The sequence below is a fragment of the Ambystoma mexicanum genome, chromosome 6p, assembly GCF_040938575.1.
Source record: "Ambystoma mexicanum isolate Mex_15411 chromosome 6p, UKY_AmexF1_1, whole genome shotgun sequence".
Taxonomy (NCBI): domain Eukaryota; kingdom Metazoa; phylum Chordata; class Amphibia; order Caudata; family Ambystomatidae; genus Ambystoma; species Ambystoma mexicanum.
Window position 1 is genome coordinate 1,147,251,775 of NC_090935.1, and position 21,878 is coordinate 1,147,273,652.

Below are 21,878 nucleotides of genomic sequence, written 5' to 3' on the forward strand. Positions count from 1 at the left end.
ACTACTGGGGGTGCATAGAGTAGCTGTCCGCCAGAGCGGTCAAGGAAGCGGAAGTGTGACTTGAGCACTCCAAATGTGCGCTCCACTATGGCCCAGGTTGCAATATGGGCTGCGTTGTATCTTACCTGGGGTGATGTGGTGGGGTTCCGTATTGGCGTCATCATGTGGGTGCTCAGAGGGTAGGCACTGTACCCTGGGGAGGTGATAATGGTTGTCATTAGTTTGGTTTGTGTATTTGTCTGTGTGTGACATGCATGCATGGGCACAGGCATTAGTACTCACCAATGAGCCATGTGTCGCCATGCTTCTCAGCTTCCAGGTCCCGGCTCAGGGCGGACATTCTGTATATGATACTGTCATGGGTGGACCAAGGATAGTTTGCATAGACAGAGGTGATGATCCCCTGTGCATCGCATACAACCTGCACGTTGATGGAATGCCAGTGCTTGCGGTTGCAGTGGATATTCTCCGTGGCCCTAGGTGGACGTCGGGCCACATAGGTGCAATCTAGTGCACCGAGCACTTTGGGGAAGTGTGCCACCCTGTGAAAGTCCTGGATCATGGCCTGCCTTTCTGAGGGTGTTCTGTGCATGTATATGTGCCTGCGGACTGAGGGTCGCACAGTCATGATTGCCAACACCTGGTGTAGGCAGCGTGACTGCGTGGGCTGTGAGACACCCCTCACCCCCACTATGGCAGTGGTCCGCTGAAATGACCCAGTGGCCAAGAAATGCAGTACTTTGAGCACATTTTCCAAGGGGCTCAGTGCTTGGGAGCACAAGGTGGGTGATGTGAGGTCATACTCACAATCCTGGACCAGGTCTAGGATGATATGAGGTGGAAACCTATAGCTGCCATAGACCTGGTTCTGGGCAAAAAAATGTGGGGCCTGGCTAATCTCCTCCTCCTGCGGTGTCCCACGATCACTGCTGCGAGAAATGGGACGTTCATTGTAGCTGTATGTACGTGTTTGTTGTTTGCGTGCACTTTAATGCTGTGCAGGGGCGCTTCCGCCTGCTTTCGTGTGGGGGATGTTTTTACAGCTGTGCGTCTGTTTTGGCGTGCGCAAGTTTTCCCTATTCGAATCCATAAATATGTGTCATTAGCGAGCGTGTGGGCGTTCCGCGTATTTCGCTATGGTACTTCCCACGTTACGCCCTCATTTTCATGCGGTGTTCCCAATTCCGTGTGTTCCGCCCACTTTTTGATGTGTGCGCTACTTGTTGTGCGCTTTCCCTGTGCGCGTCGCGCACGGTATTCGGGATATCACAGTGACGCGTGCGCCCTTGTGCACCACGGCCAGATTTGGCGCACATCCCGGGAAAACACGCGCAGGGCTTTCCATGAATCGCGCGCATGCGCTAGCTTTTTCACGCTTGCGCCACGAATTTCGGCACACAATTATTCCATGAATTACCCCCTCTGTGTCATCTGGCAGATGAGTTGCTGATTATCTGAATATCGCCAGGAGCAAAGGAATACAGGGCTTCTAGCAGCTTCACTAGTAATGGTATAACATCTGCTTGCATCGTACGTGCAGTCAGAGAGCCCTCCCACTGTGTGACCATGTCCAGTATTGTCTGAGGGGGAACGTGGTACCTCAAGAGAAATGCACCTTCTGCCAAGATTGGCACGGCCCTTCTATAAAGTCCAATATCCCCCACTCTAGCTGACACTGCAGCATGATGCTCACTGGATCCGCCATTTTCTACTGTGTTTTTTGTGTCATGATTAGAGAAAGATGTGGCAGTCATTTTTGTGAGGAAATGATTTGCTCCCGTTTCAGGACCTCCTGCCCCAGTTGGGGATGGCAGCTCCTGCTGATGGGCGTTTTTCAGCAAATCACTTGCTTACTTCTTGTGAATATGGTGTTTTGCGCATGTGTGCGTGTTTTCCATGACACCGCACCCCCACTTCCATGCCTAATTCAGCTGATGTGCATGCTTCCCTCCCACTTTACGCATTTTTCACGCTTTCTTTTATGCAATTTAATTGCCCAGATGCATCTTTCCAGTCGGCCTTTTCGTGAATCGTGCAATTTTTGTCGCGAAAATGAAGGACGCACGTGTGCATTTTTTGTCTAATCTTTCACTTGTATGAAAAGTGGGTTTTGAGTATCAATCAGGCTCGACGCGTGTATGTGAAGCCCGTAACCATTCAGAGCCTCCTTCGCTATCGCAAAAGATGAATGTTTTTGACAGGCAGAAGTGAAAAACAAAACAACATAAAACACAGTTTGGATTTTTTTTTAAAGACAGCTGCTAATTTCTTCTGATAAACTCAAAATGAAAAGTGAACAAATTGCACATTTCTAATATCTTCTTAATCTGTAAAGGGAAATCTTTACTCGGGAAAACAACGTAGCAAATAATAGAGTAACACAGCAACGTGCGTGCATATGGTTACAATTGTGATGAAATAAACGGCAGCATGCACAATACCACCATTTACATCCGCCGAGCAGAGCTATTTTGGAGCAGTCGATTTTTTTCAAGTGAAACATTTCGTCTGCTGCCTTGAAAACTCGATGCGTACCTGGCACTGACAGCTCTCACTTCGCCGAGGAAGCAGCGTGTGAGACAACCTGCCAAGCAGTGCACGGGGAAACTGAGGGTTAACTCGTGGTATGTAGAAATGCTTCTATTCTGGTAGTCCTCTTTTTACCACATTGTTCCCCCGGTGACATTAAACCCTTCTCCGTATCAAGGTGCCCAAATTGGAAGCGGTTTCTGGTATTTGCTGGAGTTCTTGAGAGCAAGACCTACACGCAGTTGGGAGCATAATGAGCCGCCTTTTGGTTCCCGTCCTCCTCATTACTGGTGCGTGTTCTCTCGGGAGGTGCAGCCACAACAGCCTGGCATCAGATGGCAGCAATGGAGACGAGAGTGGCCTCCGCGCTTCGCCCAGCTTGGACATCAGCTTGCTGTCCCAAAGCCTCCTGCAGCTCGGGCTCGGGTTGAAGCAGCAGGCTGATAAAACCAAGGAGCAAATGGCCGGCTTCTTTCAGCAGTTGGACCGTTTGAACAGCTCCCTGTCGACGTTGGTGCAGCAGGTGGACGCCTGCGAGAGGACCAGAGCCAGCCTGAGCCGGCGAGCTGCGCAGCTAGAGCACAGGGATGAGGAGTTACAACGGCTCTCCTCGGCGCTCCAGACTAGGCTCAATCAAGTGACGGGACACGAAGCATCTCTTGGCGCCAAAATGCGGTCCTTAGAGGAGAGGCTAGAACGTTCCTTTGACTGCACGACAGGAGGACACCTCATGGTAAGATGCCGCAGAGTCACTCACATTCACACCCTGTATTCAGAATAATTGCACTGCCACACCAGCGTGAACCCACAAGCAGCAGGAAACAGCATTACATACGTCCGCGTATGTAACTAGTCTAGTAGTCGTTTTTAAGCATAATTTTGCGGTTGTTAGCTTTTTTTGTGGTAGTGGTTAACCAGACGTTAGACGTAGATAGTCTATGCTGTTGTAACACATTTAGTACTGAGCTCCTCAGTGAATGGCCACTGAAGGTACGGCAGCATTGAGCAAGAGCCTCCAGTTTCACTCATCAAAATATAGCATTGCTCACCTTTGCCTAACATTTTTAGTTTTGCCTATTAGTGACACTTTAATGCCACCTAGAAGCCAACACTATTACATTGGAGTACAGAGAGGAGGTATATGGGGCGCGAGAAGGGATACACAGCCTGTTGGTGGTGTTTGATTTGTTTACCCACCCATTGACCACTTACGGCTGCACTAATTGTCATGGCCATTTGTGCCCACAACCTGCCCCGCCCAAAACAAATCATCCTGGGATATCTTTAAGCTAGCTCTATTACTTAGTAATATCAAATGTTGTGCTGTAAAGGGAACCCCAGTATTATTTATAGGCAGCCCTCTGAGAGTTAATAGCTTACTTGAAGCTGTAAATGAGCTCCCGGGCTTATTCAAAATATCTTACCCAAGTGTACCTTTAACCACTTGATTTGTAAGCAATGGGTCTTTCCTCGGATCTTTTAATTGCCCAGAGGTCCTCTTAAAAACAGCATTGACAAAGCCAGCAGTCTTTGCTTGTGTATGGTTTTAGGCTTTTGGCAGAGTGTGACATCGTATGCCCAGGTACTCGCATCAATTTACAGATGGCCAGGTAGCACCATTATGACAGTGCCTGAAAAGGCCTCCCCTACTACCTACAGAAATGCTAAAACAGTTAGTTTTGTCATTGCTGGTTTTTCGTTGCAGTATGCATAGCTTAATCCCATCACTACAAGGTAGCTTGCCAAACTAACTTTTAATTGTTGTTCATTTTGTCTCACAAGGCCGATCTCACTGCTAGCCCACAGCTTGTTGATTTAAGCCCTTGCTGCCGAGGTTTGTGCTTAACCTAGAGCCTGTCTGAGCTTCGAATCTTCACAAGCCCAGCTCATAGTTCCACCTCTCTACTTGCAGAGCTATACAAACGTGACAAAAATACCTCTCGGAGCAAGACGTGATTCCGTTTTTTGTGGGGGAAGTGGAGGTCAGACTCATGGGTAGTCCCCAGTTAGACGGGACAATGATGAAATTAGATAGAATATTAAAAGGCATGCTCTAGAAATATCCCGAGGGCTCTGGAAATCCACACATTTAGCTATATGCAGTGCTGGAAATTGGAAACATTTACTGGGGGAATCCTCTCATCCTTGGAGGGGTGGCCCTGTGGGGATGCGTGGGCGGGCTGAGGTGCGTGGTCCCAGGCCAAGTCATGCAATACAGTATCTCTTCATAGAACCCAATCCTACGATTTGCATAAAAGCAAAGAGCATTATGGGAACATACGTATGTCCAGAATTAAACATTTGACACATGTCTTATTGTGATTCAGTAAGAAACCCTTTTGAGCGAATAATGGAAGTTGGACTCTAAAGTTTTATTTGGTCACACTACTCACCCTAAGAAAAAAAGTCTCTATATTGCAAGACATATATACCAGTCTGGACAGCTAGAACAAGTATATGAGGCTTTGGTTATTTCTGTATTCAGTTTCTCATGCTGAGTCAACAGTGTATGTGGAAACGTGGGTTGCTCATGTAGGTGATAATGTGGCTTCAGGACAGATACTTCCTATAATAAAGCCTAGTTGTTACATGCACAAGCAACCTGTGCTTCATCAATGCGGCAGAGTCTTCTAAAAGCAGCTTGATCACTTGAGCAGACTGTTTTCAGTAGACTAGGCAGTGCTGCAGAGTCTACTGAAAGCCGCCTGCTTGTTGTAGTGCCAGCGTGTGCAAGCCCTTAGATCTGGAGACAGGGCAGCAAGACATGTTTTGCAGGAGTTGCCGCCCATTCCCTGCGCTGGCTATATGAGCTCTTTTCTAAAGGACCTCTACTTTTCCAGCACATTTCACAAATGTGTTTTACCTCTTGCTTTGGACAGACCATGTTGACGTCTCAAAACCTTAGAATTAAGGAACTTTTCACCGAATTGGAGGCCCAGGATGGTGAAATGAATGATCAGGAAGCAACACTTGAATATCTGGTGAAAAAGGTACGTGGCTTCTCCCTACGCCCCAAATTCCCTTGTCCCCAAGTACATTGAACCACAAGTGCCCCCATGGGCTGCACAGACCAGTTTATGGTGATTCATGTTTATTAGTAGGATTTATGCATTATCTACATTGTGTTACATGGTGTAATAACGAATCCTTACAAATAACCTAATACAAAAAAAATAAACGTGAAATGACCTAATGTATTTTGGTATATATATGGTACATAATATGTGGGGGGGTAAGGGTATAAGTTAGGATAGGGGGTGAGGAGGGGCGCAGGGGGCCACCCTTGCAATATAAAAAAAAGTAAAAAATAAGCAAAAAGAAATGTTTGTTTTTCGGTAAAAAAAATGTGGTTATTTCTCAATTCGTTTTTTTTCCTCGAAAATATCACGGATATCCGTAAAGTACACCATGTAGTTGAGAATTGAGAGAAATGTTTTTACATAACAAATAGCCTAACTTTTGAGTGGCGCAATGACAACTTCCGTGGTCCTAACTCCTTCCAAGGCATTTTGATCACTGACTGCACAATACGATTTAAGGCATGGAAAATCATCACTTTACACTGGGGTAGATGTACTAGGATCACCGCGTGTACAATTGTACACATGGTGGCGATCAGAGATGGCAGCTGCCATGTACAATCACGGCGGCTGCCATATCACAGTATCTCTATAGAAGCTGCCTGCCCTTTAGTAATGCAAGAGAGCTGCCAAGATCTGTAGGGATCCCAGACGCTCTGCCTGCCTCACAATGTGATGTGGGCAGAGACACTTGCAAATTCCCTGCACAGAGGTGGAACCGGGGGTGGAACGCATGGAGGAGATTCCCCACTCTATGGCCCGCTCCATCCAGGGAATCAGATCCAAAAGGGTATAGATGAGTAAAACGCACAGATAATTTGTCTCTCCATCAATGCACGTGCCATTTAAAGATCAAATCAAAACAACCACATACATATGTTGGGAATGCTTGGCTTGTAAGATGTGTCACGTTTTTCCTTGGTGCAGTGGTGCAGAGAAATGTTCTATTTATGCTTTACAGTAGTGATTGTCAGCAAAAAGAGCAGAGGCTATTATTCGGGAGGATGAATGCAATATGTAGTGGGGGCAGTGCTTACTGTTGGATGTGGTATGTGTTGTTAGATATGTTGTGTTAAAATGGTGTCTGTGTGTGTGTACATTGTTGAACAAGTAAGTATTGTTGGGTGTGCTTGGGCTGAGACAGTTCTTCTTTTGCATGCAGTAAAGGACTGACAGTTGGTCCAGTGTGATTTGCCCTATGAAGTTAAGTTTAAGTTTAATCATGTATACAGTTCCTAAGGGCCAGAGGAAAATGGAGGCACATTGTAAGCCTCTGTTTAAAATCAAGGCAAGCCAGCTGCATTTCAGGACACTCTTGAAAGACAGGGCAGAGGTCTGATCACTCCACTCGCACGGATGTCCTCCCCCTCTTCACCATAGGGCCCAGGCATCTTTTTTAAGTCTCTCAAGCAATAGAGAGCTTCACCCAGGTGCAATGCTCAGCAATCTCCTCTGGTGTTCCCTTGCAGCTGTCACATGGTACATTTGAGCAGCTCTGTCCCTTCCTCATAGCGCATTGACTTTATATACTGGTGATGACATCAAGTTTACACACTTGGGCATTGCCCTGCAAGTGTTCTCGAAAATATGATTGGACAGTTGCCCTTCTCCCTCCTCCCAAATCCAGCCCCTCTCTAAGGATTGGTTTAGGAGTCTGAAACAGACATATGGCAATTCCCATTTGCAATCCCCATTTATTCTCATGTCAAATTATTGTGAAAAAATTGTTATGTGGCAAAACTTCATAAACTTCAGTTACTAGTAACTGCCATAATATATATCACAAACTAGACTGTATCTCAGTGAAGTGCACTTTATATGTCAAAAACACACTCCCACTATACAGCTTGAAGCAAAAGCACTCAATCCCAGAATAGTGCTAAAATGTAACTTTTATTAAATAAAAAACATTAAAAGAAACACAAGTCAGCATGGAATTACAAATTGTTGCTTGGCTCCATAGCCGTAGTGTTAGCACTACGCGTTCCGTTCCAACCCGGGGACGTCTTCAGGCTAGATTTGAAGCCTAATACTTTGAGCTGTTTATCTAGGGTCAAACAGGAAGTAAAACCAACTCTTTCACGATCATGTGATCAATCTATGTTGGTCTTTGTAGATACTAAAAACTGCCAGCCATATTGGACTAGTCAAATTATATAGGCTTGTACTCTTTTTAGTTCAATAATTCATTGCATGTTCAAATAAAACATTTGACACTCAATGGTTTAGTGTCAAATTACATTCCCAGTTCTAATGTTTAAATATCCCAAAATGTTCGGCTCAAAGATAAAATATCTAACAAATAACAAAAAAACCTATGCATTGCATCATGCATGGTTGTGTTGCGGAGACAGCAACTTAGAAGACTCTGGAAATGAGCGGCAGCTCATAAGACTCTCACAATGTAAAATCTCTTGGGTATTACTCGTTTCTCCCCAGTGGGCATCTTTTGCTCCAATCAGACTGTTAGACTACCATCCCATGCCTCAAGATCTCAATCGTATCTATTCTTACACACATAACCAATGTGCAGGCATTGCATGGTCACTGTGCAATCAAATTGCGCTATAGTTAGATTATTAAATCAATCAGCCAAAAGTGCTCATTCCACATTAGTTGTACAGCCCCAGTGGGCACAACAAGTTCTATTCCAAAAAGCATTTGGGTAAAATATTGTTCCTATTTCTACTAGACTGAGTTAAACCATAATCTCAGGTACACAGACCATAGTAAACAGCTCTCGAAAAGGTACAAATGCAGGTTCAAGTAATTAGATTATTACCCACCAATTCAAGGAATAATATTCATTCCATTTAAAGTGTCAATGCATGTTAAAACCAATTACAAAACCCAATTCACATTCACAATTACAACAGCAGTGTTAGGACTTTTGGTATCATGTGAAAGTAATTAAAACATTCCCAATCCTTTGACAACAATGGTCATCTATTAGATACATCTCTAACTAAAGTGCCAGTGCATATTTTGACCAACCTATAAGTGCAATTCATAATCAAAACACATTACATTGCAATACCAACAGTCTGATATGAGCAATACACTTAATAACAAACTCTCAGAAATAATGTGCTAGTGCAAGTTAGGAATCTTTAACTAGTTTTGCTAAGGGATGCCTCAGAGATGTGGTCAGATCTAGACAAGCCCAGAAGTAACCTGGCTAAGGTTTTCTAAATGGGGTGAAGGGGCAGATGCAACCCGAGGAGGCAAGAATAAATGGTGTTCCCTTAATTTAGTCTGGATACAACACATGTGTATTTTTTTGTGATCAATGTGCATGCAGGTGAAAAAGAAAGAGGGAATGAAAAAGAAGCTGTGGCATGGAGTATGGCATTGGCGCTGTCTCTGTCCTCAGGAAACTAGACAAGAATTTGAACTTCATTTCATATTTTCATAAAGGCAGATGAGTAGCCACAAATTAGAGTAGCAGTTTCCATCTATTTTTGCAAAGAAGAGAGTTGTGTAAAAATGGTGTAAAATCATCTAAAAAGCTGTCAGTAGTTTTTCAGCCAGGAATGTAGGTAGCCATAAGCCATAACTAATATAGTAAGGTTTTAGCGGGCCACAAATACTCATAGCACAACACGTCTTGTGAAGCTGCTAGATTTTCTATTTGTACCCGACGAGGGACAATGAACTTGTTCAAGCAAGCTCATTGGCCCTTGTCGGGTTGTTACCAGCCCACAAAGCCTTTGTCGGGCCGGTCACAGCTGCGTCCTGGCCGCCATGGAAAGGGAGAAGGGACTACATGTACACCTTTTTCTTTCAATGGCTAATCATGATTTGTTTTCATTGTATCTTCTATGTTGATATTGTTTACAATGATAATGATCATCAATGTGCTTATGGTTTTATTTGGTTTCTATGGATACAAATAGCCTTGAGAACAACCGCAGAGGTTGAAACACTTGTCGGCTATACCATTGTTGTTCTGCACGACAAGAATATAAAGAAAACAACATTTTGTTTACAATGTGTGGACTTTAATTGTTACTAAACAGAATACTATGGATGTGGACTATTAGTTCCAAGCGCGGTGATAGCCTTGCAACATACAAAAAACTATTTTCATTATAGGATGAATCTTTTGTGGAGGATTCTCAGGTTGTGAGACTCCCGCAGCTGGATACTTTACATTTGTTAATTATAATAATTGAATAGGCCGAGTGAATAGCGCACAGGACCAAGTATCTATCCACTACAAGTCAATACATCCAGAAAGCCACCTTTCACTGGAACCTCTGATAGCACATATAAACAGATCATTATTAATTCTATCGATCTATCTGAGGTCTTGTATTGCGCCACTAACCCACAGTCATCATGCCACATACGTTCATATAAAGATCCAGAAACGACAACATTGGGAGAGTGGCTTGACCTGCAGAGTTGCACTCAGAGACAGCGCTAGAGGGGATTCACGCTTTGCCATGGAGAGTTTTGAGCGGTGGGCACCCCTGTGCCCATTATGGGAGTCTTCTGTCCCATGAGATGACCTAACACCTTTCCCAATCACAAGCTGAGGATATCCAGTAGTACTGCAACTAAAGTGACCATCCTGGTAATTACGGGACCATTTGTAAAGAGATACGTTTCTTGAGTAGAATTTGCATCCTATTTTCCGAGAAATGGATCTTCACGACCAAGCAAAAAAACTCTCCAAAAAGAAAGCTCCTCCCAGCTATTTCTGCTCAATAATAAAAAAGAAAATAATCAATGACTTCATTTATAAATAATAATGCAAAAATATACATACAATGAAGAGAAGAGGAGCTGGAAGCAAGATGAGAGAGGCATTCCCATTTCTACTGGGATTTGCAGTAGTATAAAAGGCACACTTTTCAGAACAATGGTACACTGAGTGCCAGCTAGCACAACATGAGACAAGGGTGGGGGGAGGGCAGCAGGCATTCAGGAGTAACATTAGCATATACCTTTCCACTGAATTGATAGTCAATGTATGAAAATTCCTTCTAATGAAAGTGGTGGACACAAAAACACTTAGTTAATTCGAAACTTCCAGGGAACAGGGACTGGGTGGCACTAGCAAAAAGTGACGAGGGTAATGTGGGGGAATACACTGGGTTGGCGTGTCAACAGTAGGCAGAGACGTGTCAATATGGAAACTGAATAAGCTTGGTGATTAAAGAGGGGCTGGGCGATGCAGTGAACAGTGAAGTCCAGTAAGGTTTTTAAGATATACTTGATGAGGATGCGGAAGAACAATTGTGATTATATAAAATTCTATTACATTTATTTCCCTACTTTCTTGTTCACTCTGAAGGCTTAACTGGCGTTTACCATACAGTGGACTGAGGAGCCCAGCACTAATGCTAACCGTTAATTAATGCAAATGCCATTTTTTGTTGAGCTGCCCAAGAGATTATAGTTCACCCTGACGCCTAACATGCTGCTAACTTGTCATTACATTTATAATGCATTTTCTAGGTTGGATCACGGAGAAGAAAATCAAGGTGTCAACGACGAAAATGATCTGGAGAAACACATGTGCAGCTTTTCAAGATGCAGAAGGCTTACAAGGCCATCGTCCATTACTGAGTTATGCAACAATTGGAAAGTTTGCAGCAACAAATAAAACACCTTATTCATTGAGGTCTAGGGTAGCCAGATAACGCCATGTCTCTGAGGCACCACTTTCCAATCCTGGGCTTTCCTTTTAGAAATCCTTCACATCAAGATTCTTACAACCAATTTAACGAAAACTTCAACCCCCCAGAATGCATTAGGTTGTTGACTGACCATAGAGGACTGAAGAAGCGATTTCCCAAAGCACAATGAACATGGAACTCAGGTATCGTCATGCCTGTCTCACTTCTGGAAACTCAAGGTCACTGAGAAAACTAAAAAGTCATGGATGAACATTCTTGAGTTAATAATTATATCCTATTGCATCGACTTTACATTTGTATAAGACGAGTTACCCTTCTAAACTAGTGGACCACTGTTGGGCTAGCCACTAAGCTATGTACATTTACACAATGGCTTCATTATGAGTATGCCGGTCCGGTAACAACGATGCCGGTAAGCTACCGGCACCGTTGTTACCAGGCCGGTACACTCAGAGTTCTGCGGGTGAGTGCCATCCCTCCCACCAGGTCTGACACAGTGCCGGTGTTTCCGTCCTCCCCATTCCCATTAAGTCCTATGGGACACGTATTGGAAGAGGAGTTACTTCTTCCGGCGCCTGGCGTTGGGGAATTACTGGGACCGCCAGAAAGCCCAAAGCCAGGCGCCTGAAAAAAATACGACTTTGGCGGCAGCCATGCCATTTTCACCAGCATGGCTACCGCTGGGGTCTTAATGTGGCCCAATGTATCAAATCGGCATTTTATTTTGTGGAAAGTAGAAAGAAATATGTACAATGCACTTTGCAGTAATTTTTGTGCATATAGATACGTTACACTTCCCCAAAACCAGCTGACAACAGTTCATTAATTTCTAGCACTAGGCAGCAAAACATGGACGACTGGAAATAATTAAGTCAACTCCTCTTGGCAACAATAGATTCCATCATGCTTGGATTGTCTGTTCAATGAGATAAGAGGAAACACCATATGCACATCTGTCATAATCCCAAGCAAGAAAGCTGCGCAAATTGCTAGGTCTCAGCCCCTTTGCATGGCCTTGCTCTCCCTCATCAGTGAATTGTACCTTGAGCCCCCAGGCATAGCAAGCTCTGGACCCATGTCTGTTGTCTGCTGCACACTTAAAGGGATGGTTCGCCCAAAAAATTTTATTTAAAAAATAGATTGCCAATTTTTCTTTCCAAGTCCCTATGTAAAATTCTGAGCAAATCAAGCTCAAAGAAAGCACATGGGGGCATCCATTTTGTGAAATGGATGCCCGCCGCTGTGCCTGCTTTGGCTTTAGCGGCACTAATGAAGGAAAAGCCAGCCAGCTGTAGTAAACAAAAGCTACCACTGGGTGGCTTTTCCTTCATTGGTGCTGTACGCGGAGGACGGGGACCGGAGACTACAGACAGAAAAGCTGCAGCTGCATCTCGGTAAGTGCTATTTTTTAAACAAAAATAAACACTAGCTGCGTTTTTTTTCTAAGTTTTCCAGGCTGGAGGAGCCTGGAAAACTTAGAAATAAAACTGCAGCTTTAAAAACGTTGTATTTATGTTTGCGGTAGCTTTTGAAGCGACCGCAAACATAAATACAATGTTATTGTGTTTGAAAACGCTGCGGTTTTTATTTCTGAGTTTCTCAGGCTCCTCTGGTTCGGAGGAGCCTCAGAAACTCAGAAAGAAAAACTGCAGCGTTTTTCAAACACAACCGCGTTGTGTTTCTGCCTGCCGTGGCTATCACTTTGGGTCTCCGGTGCTCCCCCAGGGGAGCACCGGAGACCCAAAGTGAAAGCCAAGGCAGGCAGAAACACAACAAGGTTGTGTTTACATGCCGCAGTGTTTCTGCCTACAGCTGACTTCCCATTTGGGGCTCTCGGGCTCCCCACGGGGGGCCCGAAAGCCCCAAATGGGAAATGCTAAATGCTGCAGTGTTTCTGCCTAAATCTGCTTTCCCATTTGGGATTCTAGGGCTCCCCGTGGGGAGCCCTAAAGCCCCAAATGGGAAAGCAGACTTAGGCAGAAACACAAAGCGGTTGTGTTTGAAAACGCTGCGGTTTTTCTATCTAAGTTTCTCAGGCTCGGAGGAGAAAAACTTAGAAAGAAAAACCGCAGCGTTTTCAAACACAATAACGTTGTATTTATGTTTGCGGTCGCTTCAAAAGCTACCGCAAACATAAATACAATGTTTTTAAAGCTGCTCCTCCAGCCCGGAAAACTTAGAAAAAACCTGCAACTAGTGCTTATTTAAAAAAAAAAAATAGCACTTACTGAGATGCAGCTGCAGCTTTTCTGCCTGTAGTCTCCGGTCCGCGTCCTCCGAGTCCCGGCACCAATGAAGGAAAAGCCACCCAGTGGTAGCTTTTGTTTACTACAGCTGGCTGGCTTTTCCTTCATTAGTGCCGCAAAAGCCAGCACAGGCGGGCATCCATTTCACAAAATGGATGCGCCCATGTGCTTGCTTTTGCAAATTTTGAACTTGAATTGCTAAAAATTTTACATAGGGACTTTGAAAAAAAAAATGCCAATCGTTTTTTTTTTTAAATATTGCCTATCTATTTTTGAAATAAACATTTTTGGCCGAACCATCCCTTTAAAGGAAGATTGAATGAGATTAGTAAGCAGTGAGAGAAGGAATGCTTCGGAACCTCCGATTATTCCCCTAGCAGTTATTCCCGTTGTTTTCAGCTCATCTGTGCCGTCAAAAATGGGGACCAACAATACGCAGATCCGTCTGGACGCTGCCCCCAGAGGGAGGAGACCAGGGGGGAACTGCTACACCTCCTCCCATCAACAACGGGGGAGAACATCCTCTCTCAGCTCCATTAGGTCACGAGGCTCCCACTTACAAAGACCTGATACCCCGATGTGATCACCCTTCGGAAAGGGCCACAGGAGGTTCTTCAGCCCGTTCCACTGTGTAATGGCCTCATTGACGCCGACTTAGCTTTTTATATTACACTCTACCTTTCTCGCAATGAATGTTCTTCTGACGCCTATTACATTAAAGCACAACCTATCTTTGCTGCCTTTACTAGTGCTATTGCTCGGGACCTATCATTTCACATTTTGTGTTTTTGATGTGCGCTCCCTATGCAGCGCCTGCATAGGCAAGCTTCTGTGGACAGCCCAGGTTCTGGCAGTAGGACAGAAGCTGGCTTTGAAATGAACCTCTCAACCTGCCCATTCACTACATCGCTGAGTTTACTGTGTGTGTTTCTTTATATAGCGTCGACAACACCACAGGCAACGTGTTTCGCACAAATATTAGGTTTACAAAATAAACTATCGAAAACCCAGTGCTACCTGTTATGTATTTTATGCTTATTCAAACTCCAACACTTCCCCAGATATAGGGGATTTCTATTATTCTGTTCTGCAACCACTATTGTGAAAAAGAGCTGAACATTAAGGGCTTACTGTTTGGCATAGAAATGACTGGAATTACACCTCAAGCAGAAAACTGGCAATTAATTGTCCACGGTCTGAGCTGCAGCTTCCCTCCTACGCCCTGCACCTTGCCCAAGCAAAATGTTGGATGCCAACAAGTGAGAAATATTCTAACAAACTAGGGAATTATCACTGCTTGTCATTCAGGGGGTTACTACTTTTGCTGTTGCGCTCCCTTTGTTCTCCCGAATAATATCAGCAAGAATGGGCAGTACAACAAAATGGAGAAGGGTTGTCCTTCCTTTTAGAACTGGCATTTGTTTGTTATAGATAAACGGGCATTTGCTTGTAATGGGGAAACTGGCATTTTCTTGAAATGGAGTAACTGATATGTGCTTTTCCAGGCTTTTCCAGAGAGCAATGCTTGAAGTAAAGGCGGCTGTTCTTGTCGAAATACACTCAAGGTGCACTAACACAGATCTCGTAAATCCTACTCACTGTTTTTAAGGCCCGCAAAATCATCTTTGTCAGTTCGTATAACTCACTATCATAGATAGGCGGGGAAAACAAATCTGTGGGGATTCTATTCTGCCCAGAACGTTCGAATAAATGCCAGTGATATTTAGAGACCTGTCTGACTGTTCGCAGGTCTCCTGCTCTCTAATCCTTAGCATACTCCTACTCCTGTTCCCACACATGCTAGTCAAGTTTTTGTTCCCCTTCTGTTCTTCGTATAACACTTCGATGAGCGCTCAAAGGAATGTACCACAACATCTGTGATAAGACCTTTCTTTAATAATGCATAGAGATGGCAAAATACACATGTTTAACTGTGGGATTGTTCCAAGATGTGTCCAAAAGAACGACGGTTTCCGTTGTTTTCACTGATGTAAATTAAATGCTTTTACTAATTTGACACAGTTGTTTTTAAATATGTTTTTTCTTGAAAATAAAACAACAAATAGACTTTCAAAAACGGGCGTTTTCTTTAATGAAACCATATTATTATGTGTACATTAGTGTTGGCAAGGGTAAGTTCATGTGTTTTTATACAAAATATTATGCCAAATATGTATTTAAGAATTTGTAATACTATCTGCCCAGCTATAATTAAACAAATTTACCTATCTACAATTAGCTATCTACAAAACAGTATTTACTATTCCATTACCTTGGCTCCTCTTATGCAATTCATACCCAATTTTTCACAAATACCCGATCAAATATTTATTGGTATATCTGGCCAAGGGCCATGAAAGTGGGTAAGTGCAGTAGTGGAAATCTCCAAAATGTGCGTAGACGGTCAGTCCATAATCTGTGCCAGTCAAAAAAGCACAAACGCAGAATTTAGATTATATTCTTTTGGAGAAAACCCAAAATAGTGGAGGAAAGATGCAGCTTGGTAGCTGAGCCATCAAACCCATTTAAACTTCTTGAAGTTGATTTATGAATAGTTTAGATTTATGAATAAATACCTACGGTTGAGGCTGCGCCCTACGAAGCTACTCCCACACCTGTGTTCGAAACCTTAAAACACGTTTAATCCTAATTACATCCATAGATATACAAAGAATGTTAGGCAAGCAAAGGCATATGTTAGAAGAAAGGCAATAACCCCCTGCCTTCAGAAATCATCAAATCCATAGAACTAACTGGACCTTTGTGCCACAATCCATAATATATAACTGCCTATTGTAATTCAAAGAGGCAGAACCTTATTAGGATGTATACCATTTTAATTGTTATTCAAGCAGGGCAAAACAGCCGACACGTGTTTCGACCACATTCAGAATGGTCTTCCTCAGGGCTTGAAAATTCCTTTAACTCTAAAACAATTGTATCCAAATAGGGCGTCCCAGTGGGATCCAAGGCAAAATTCTTCCCTATACCAGAAATTGGTCATAAATGCATCACTCGCAAAGAGTTGAAGTTCCTGCTTAATACTAATTGGATGTATATCAATTGCTGTTATGGTACAGCTGCTATTTTACAACAATGTGCCTCCTAATTAGAGTAAGGTGTTTCTGTTTAGGCCGGCTATCTTCACTCACATCACTTACAAGATTGCCTGCATCACGTTGAAGGCAGTGACAACCAGTAACCTCTCTTACTTGGCGAACACACTCACCATTTCTACGGTAGGGCAGTGGGCAGCTAACAGTAGAATCCATGGAAGAGTTAAGATGAATCAGTTCAAAACAATAAACCCTTGAAATGCAATGCAAAACTTAAATTGAAGTGACTTGTAAGGCCGGTTTAATGCAACAAAACCCCTGAAATGTGGGAGGTGCTGGAAACTACGCCACCATAGCTCTTTGCCCCCCCCACCACTGCACAGACCATAAGCACACTGATGGCATTACCAATGACATCATTGATGACATCACGTATGACATCAGTTACGGCATCACTTAGGGCATCATCAATGATATCACTAATAGAGTGGATCACATCTGAAAGATAGGCAGTCAAATGTATGGTCAAATGAAATGTTTGTTTTCATTTCACAACTATAAATACTGTTTTTACCAGTGATATTATAACAGACATGAGTCAGACAGTATTGAATGAGTATTTAAAATCAAAAGACAAACTGGTCCCTTTATATGTTTGTCCTTAGATGCGTGAAAACCCAGTCTACTAAGTTGAGTACTCCGAGTAACTTTGGCCATCAGGATATGTTGAAGGTAATCTATATGCTGTCACATGTTAAAAAGTCCACATTATAGATTTTCAGAGCATGGTGAAGACCTAAATGGATGTGAGCAGTTTAACAGCAATCCAGAGAAGGAAAGTAACGTAAATGAAATACAAGAAAATTCCCATATCCCTTTCTTTTTACTCTCACAACAAATTAACTGTCAGTTTTACCAAGGAGAAAGTAGGCCTCAACTAGATGAAAAGGTAATGCCCATGTCACATGATCCCCGAAGGACAATTACAAGCAAATACTGTTGCATGCTTCAAGGGCAGAACTTATTAGTAATAAGGAAGTTGTGATTTTTAAAGTGTATATGAAATTGTAGAGTACTTGAAGAACTGACTGCTTTCAACAGGGTATTCTTTAATTATTTTTGATGCTGGAAAATATTTTTCTCCATTTAATTATGTATGACATACTGGAATGATATTAGTACATCTCTGTTAGCATGCACCACATGTACACCTATAGAATATATTAGCCATAGGCCTTGAAATAGAGCAAGAGTTATTTGACTACTTTGCAGTGATATCATTGATGATGCCATACATATTGTCATCAGTAATGTCATCTGTGATGTCATCAGGGTGCTTTGGTTTCCAATGAGGTCCTTACTGATATCATAGGGGATGTCACATGTGATTTTATTGATGATGCCATTAGTGATATCATCAGTGTTTTCGTGGGCTACAGAATGGGGAGCTTAAAGTTAAGGTGGTTTAGATATGATAGGGTATTTATAACGTGCTTAATAACAAGAGGGTTCTAAGCGCAGACCCGGGGATCGAACCTGCACTGCTTCGTGTCGTCTTGCTTCCAAGGCGAGCACATTGCCCCTGAGCTATCTTCCCGAGACAGATTCCAACATATGCCAAATTATAATGGTTTTGTTGTTTTAAATGAGCAACTTAGCATCACTTTAAAACATGTTCACAGATCTTCTAAGGTTTTGTTGTGTTGAAATGATACATTTAGCGGTCTCCTAACACGTTTTTTACTGAATTTCACAGGTTTTGGTATGCTTTATCTCCCACTACTTTAATACTACAGGTTTTTCTCTTCTATTATCATAACACATTTTATCAGTGTGTCTTCAAGCTACACACAATGTTGTTCTCCCATTGTGGGTATGTGGGTCACTGTGTGGTCAGTGGCTTCTTTGCAAAGAACATGGCCATTTACCATATTAGTGCCCCACTTTGAGACTCAAACAGCAAGGGGCTATGATGGATGAGGAAGAGGATGAGGGACTGAGGCAAGGAAGATGAACTGGGATGAGGAAGGAGGAATTTCTGGAGGAAGAGGGGGTGGTAAGAGGAATAGGATTAGGTACAAGCATGAGGAAGTGTATGAGGGATTGTAATGAGGGAGTAGAAGCAGGACTGGAATGAGGAAAAAGAAGGGCTGAGATAATGTGGAGGAATAAGGACTGATTTGGGGAAGAAGAAGAACTGAATCAAGGAAGAGGGACTGGGATGAGGAAGACGATGAGGGACTAGGACGAGGAAGAGGAACAGCATGCAGGATTGGGATAAGAAAGAAGGAGCAGCAAAGGAATGAGGAAAAAAGGACTGAGACAATAAGGAGGAAGAAGGAATAAGATGATGAAGAAGAAGTCAGAAAAGTGATTTAGAGGCAGAAGAGGATGAGAGACTGAAATGAGGAAATCGACGTGGGATAGCAGTGGAAGATGAGGAGAGAACCGGAAAAGGTAGAGCATTAGGGTCTGAGATGAGGGAGAGGATGAGGGATTGGGATAAGGAAGAGGATGAGGAACTGGGACAAGGAAGAGCACAAGAGAATGTGTTGAAGAAGTGCACAAGGGCCTGGCATGATTGGTTCCTGATAATTGCAACCACTACAATGTGTCCAACTTTCTTTACCTAAATACGGCCCTGCTAGAACCTTTTGCTGCTGTAACTCCAATACTCTGCTTGTCAAATGCTTTTTGAAAAAGACAGCGGGAGGCATGTCTCTGTCTTCGGCCGGTGCCTGACATCCTTAAGTTCCAGAAACATCTGAAAACTATACTTTTGTTGTCTTGTTTTACTTAATCCCTTGCCTGCTAACTCATACCACTGCCACAGAGACTGGTGGCCTGGTCTGTCATGAACCTCACAGGTTCCAGGCCCTATATCTAGTCGACACCAGTACAACCCCAAACTTTCAGCACTGCCCTTGCGGGTCTACCGTCTGGCGGATGTGTACCACACCTTTGAGACTCCTCTGCCCCAGCAGGTAGCTAGTGGCCTCCCAGTTTGGCATGTCTTCATACTTTCCTTCTGGGCTTGTATGAGCACTTGGTAATCCCTACTCCTCTTTCCATTCATGCACTTCTTTTACTGCACAATGCTTATTGGTTATCTGCACTTCTCCCTTCCCCTTCCCCCCTGGCACTTTCCCCTCTTCCCCTTCCCCACACTTGCGCAATCTGAATGACACAAGGCATAGTAAGATCACTGTTTTGTCCTCCCTTTGTTTCCCCCTCCCTGTCTTGTCGCACCTAGAAACACTTGTGTACAGGCGCGTTATAAATGCCATATCATATATCATATCATAGGTGCATTTATAGCAGTAGTGTGTACATTGTTTTGGGATAAGGAAGTGAAATTCATATGCATGAGATTTGTAGAACATTTTTAAGTAGTAGTTGGTGTGTGGAAGTTTAATATGTTGATAGGGTAACATGTACAGTATTTTAAAACTGATTGGTGGATATATGTGTGACTGTTTCAAAGCATGCACTGGGGGAGTGATACAAACATAACAGTATAAATGGTAGAAGGTCTGTCTTGTGCGATGGTGTGCACTTGCAATCTGTTTTTATTTTTTTAATCTATGGCCTAGAGAAGGAACTGCGGAGACCGCAAATAGTCATGAAGGGCCATGGATTATGGTCCTTTTGTATGCTAGAGAAGAGTATTTGGGTCAGAAAATAGTTTCTGTGCTTTTTTCTTTTTCTCTAGTATACGATTGTCCATTATTTCCATTAGCATAGTAGAAAATGCTAATGGGAATGTTTGAGAATCTTATTGAGTCTAACTACTTTACTGAAAAATGTATCGTAGATGGAGTCTATAAGCTTATTTTTTTTACTTCTATTTTTTTACTGAAAGGAACCTTTTTTTTAGTTGAAATGTTTTTATTTTTTTGCAGTAGAGGCCAATAAGTAAGGTGGGGAGGAAGTTAGGGAGGGGGCAGCAAGCACAGCTATGGAGGGGCAGGTGAACAGGGGAAGATGTTGGGCAGGCATTACATATAAGCTAGGGGGGAGTGTTTCTCATGCTCCTTGATTACAGCCTGGAACACACTTCGAAACTGCTCCCACCTGCAATGTGGTGTGTTGCGGTATATACAGAGTACTGTTATCTTCGAAAGATACTGATCAACAGCCTCTTTTATGGCTTGAAAGGCAGCTTGGGGGATTTTGTGCCCCACAGGAGTAGCCTGTGTGGTTGCCATATTGGTTGAGAAAGATGAGGTGGAGGAAGACAGCCTACTACTTCCTGAGAAAGGAACAGCCTTTCTGAGAGCATCCAGGTGGTTGGATTTGGCGGTGCATGGATATGATCCTGTGGGAGTAATGCCCAGGTTGTCTGCGACTTTAGCCTTTGGTACTACCCCAACAGTGGTAAAGAACTGCCACACCCATGATTCTCTCTGAGTTCAAGAGGTAGGCATTTCCTCTACCTCATGTTCCTGGTCCTCTTCATTGTTTTCTGAATTATTGCACTTCTTCCGTTGTCTAGGCACTTAGGCTGGTGGCGGCTCCTTCGGAGGAGGGTTGACAATAGCTGATGCCATTTTTGAAGATAAATAGCAGTTCTGCTAATATTCCTCCAAGCATATGCTGTGTCCTAGATTGTTAATGGATAATGAGTAAGAATAGGTCTAAGAGCTGTGCAAGGGTCAGTTTTCAGCTTCAAACCTCCTAGATCAGCTGAAAATGCAGTTTCAAACTGTTCACGAAGCACAGACCCGTAGGCGAAGTGTGGACGCGTTTGCGAACAGGTCATCATGCCACGCGCGCGAACGTCTGCGAACACAAAAACAGTGGAAAGAGTTACACAAAGTTTATAGGAGTGTTAGAAATGTTGCTAGGAGGTGGGGAATGGTACAGCTTTAAGTTCAAACTTGCCTTACCTATGAAATTCAATGAAAAAACGTTGTTAAAGGGACGTTATGGTAATCACACATGAAATTAATTTGGATTAAAAGTCCCTACAAGGACATACACATAGGTGATGGCTGCAGCATGCACCATAGAAGCACAATATTTTTAATCTGGTAATTTTGGATAGTAAAATAATGAATGCTACCTTATCAGAGTTTTGAGTAATGTTAAACATGGAATAAATAGCTAACAATTGAAGACTTACTACACACTTGTGTTAGTACAAACAATACATATGAAGACCCACAATGCTTACAAATCAGGGGCACATACAGGGAAAGTAAAGTAAGGAAGAAAGAAACAACATCACCAGGAAATGTCAGCAACATTAAAAATCATTTTCATGTGTACAAATGAATTGTGTGTTTGAGGCCTGCTTATTGCCCTGTGTATGTGCAC

At 43.1% G+C, this 21,878-nt stretch overlaps 2 protein-coding genes across 4 annotated transcripts in view; one reads left to right on the top strand and one right to left on the bottom strand.

The window, feature by feature from the left end:
- The window catches only part of LOC138510242 (angiopoietin-related protein 3-like), a 43,793-nt gene extending 31,177 nt beyond the window's left edge, over nt 1-12,616 (top strand). The window contains exons 1-3 of one of the 2 annotated variants that reach the window (XM_069625757.1): nt 2,122-3,262; nt 5,409-5,519; nt 11,076-12,616. In XM_069625757.1, the coding sequence (XP_069481858.1) occupies nt 2,783-3,262; nt 5,409-5,519; nt 11,076-11,120 (636 nt within the window). In that variant the 5' untranslated portion in view covers nt 2,122-2,782 and the 3' untranslated portion in view covers nt 11,121-12,616. Of the gene's footprint in view, nt 1-2,121; nt 3,263-5,408; nt 5,520-11,075 lie in introns of those variants that run through there. The other variant, XR_011280349.1, reaches the window with a different exon arrangement.
- Nucleotides 1-21,878, bottom strand: part of DOCK8 (dedicator of cytokinesis 8) — a 1,170,453-nt gene that overhangs the window by 599,425 nt on the left and 549,150 nt on the right. The gene's annotated exons all lie outside the window — the stretch shown is intronic.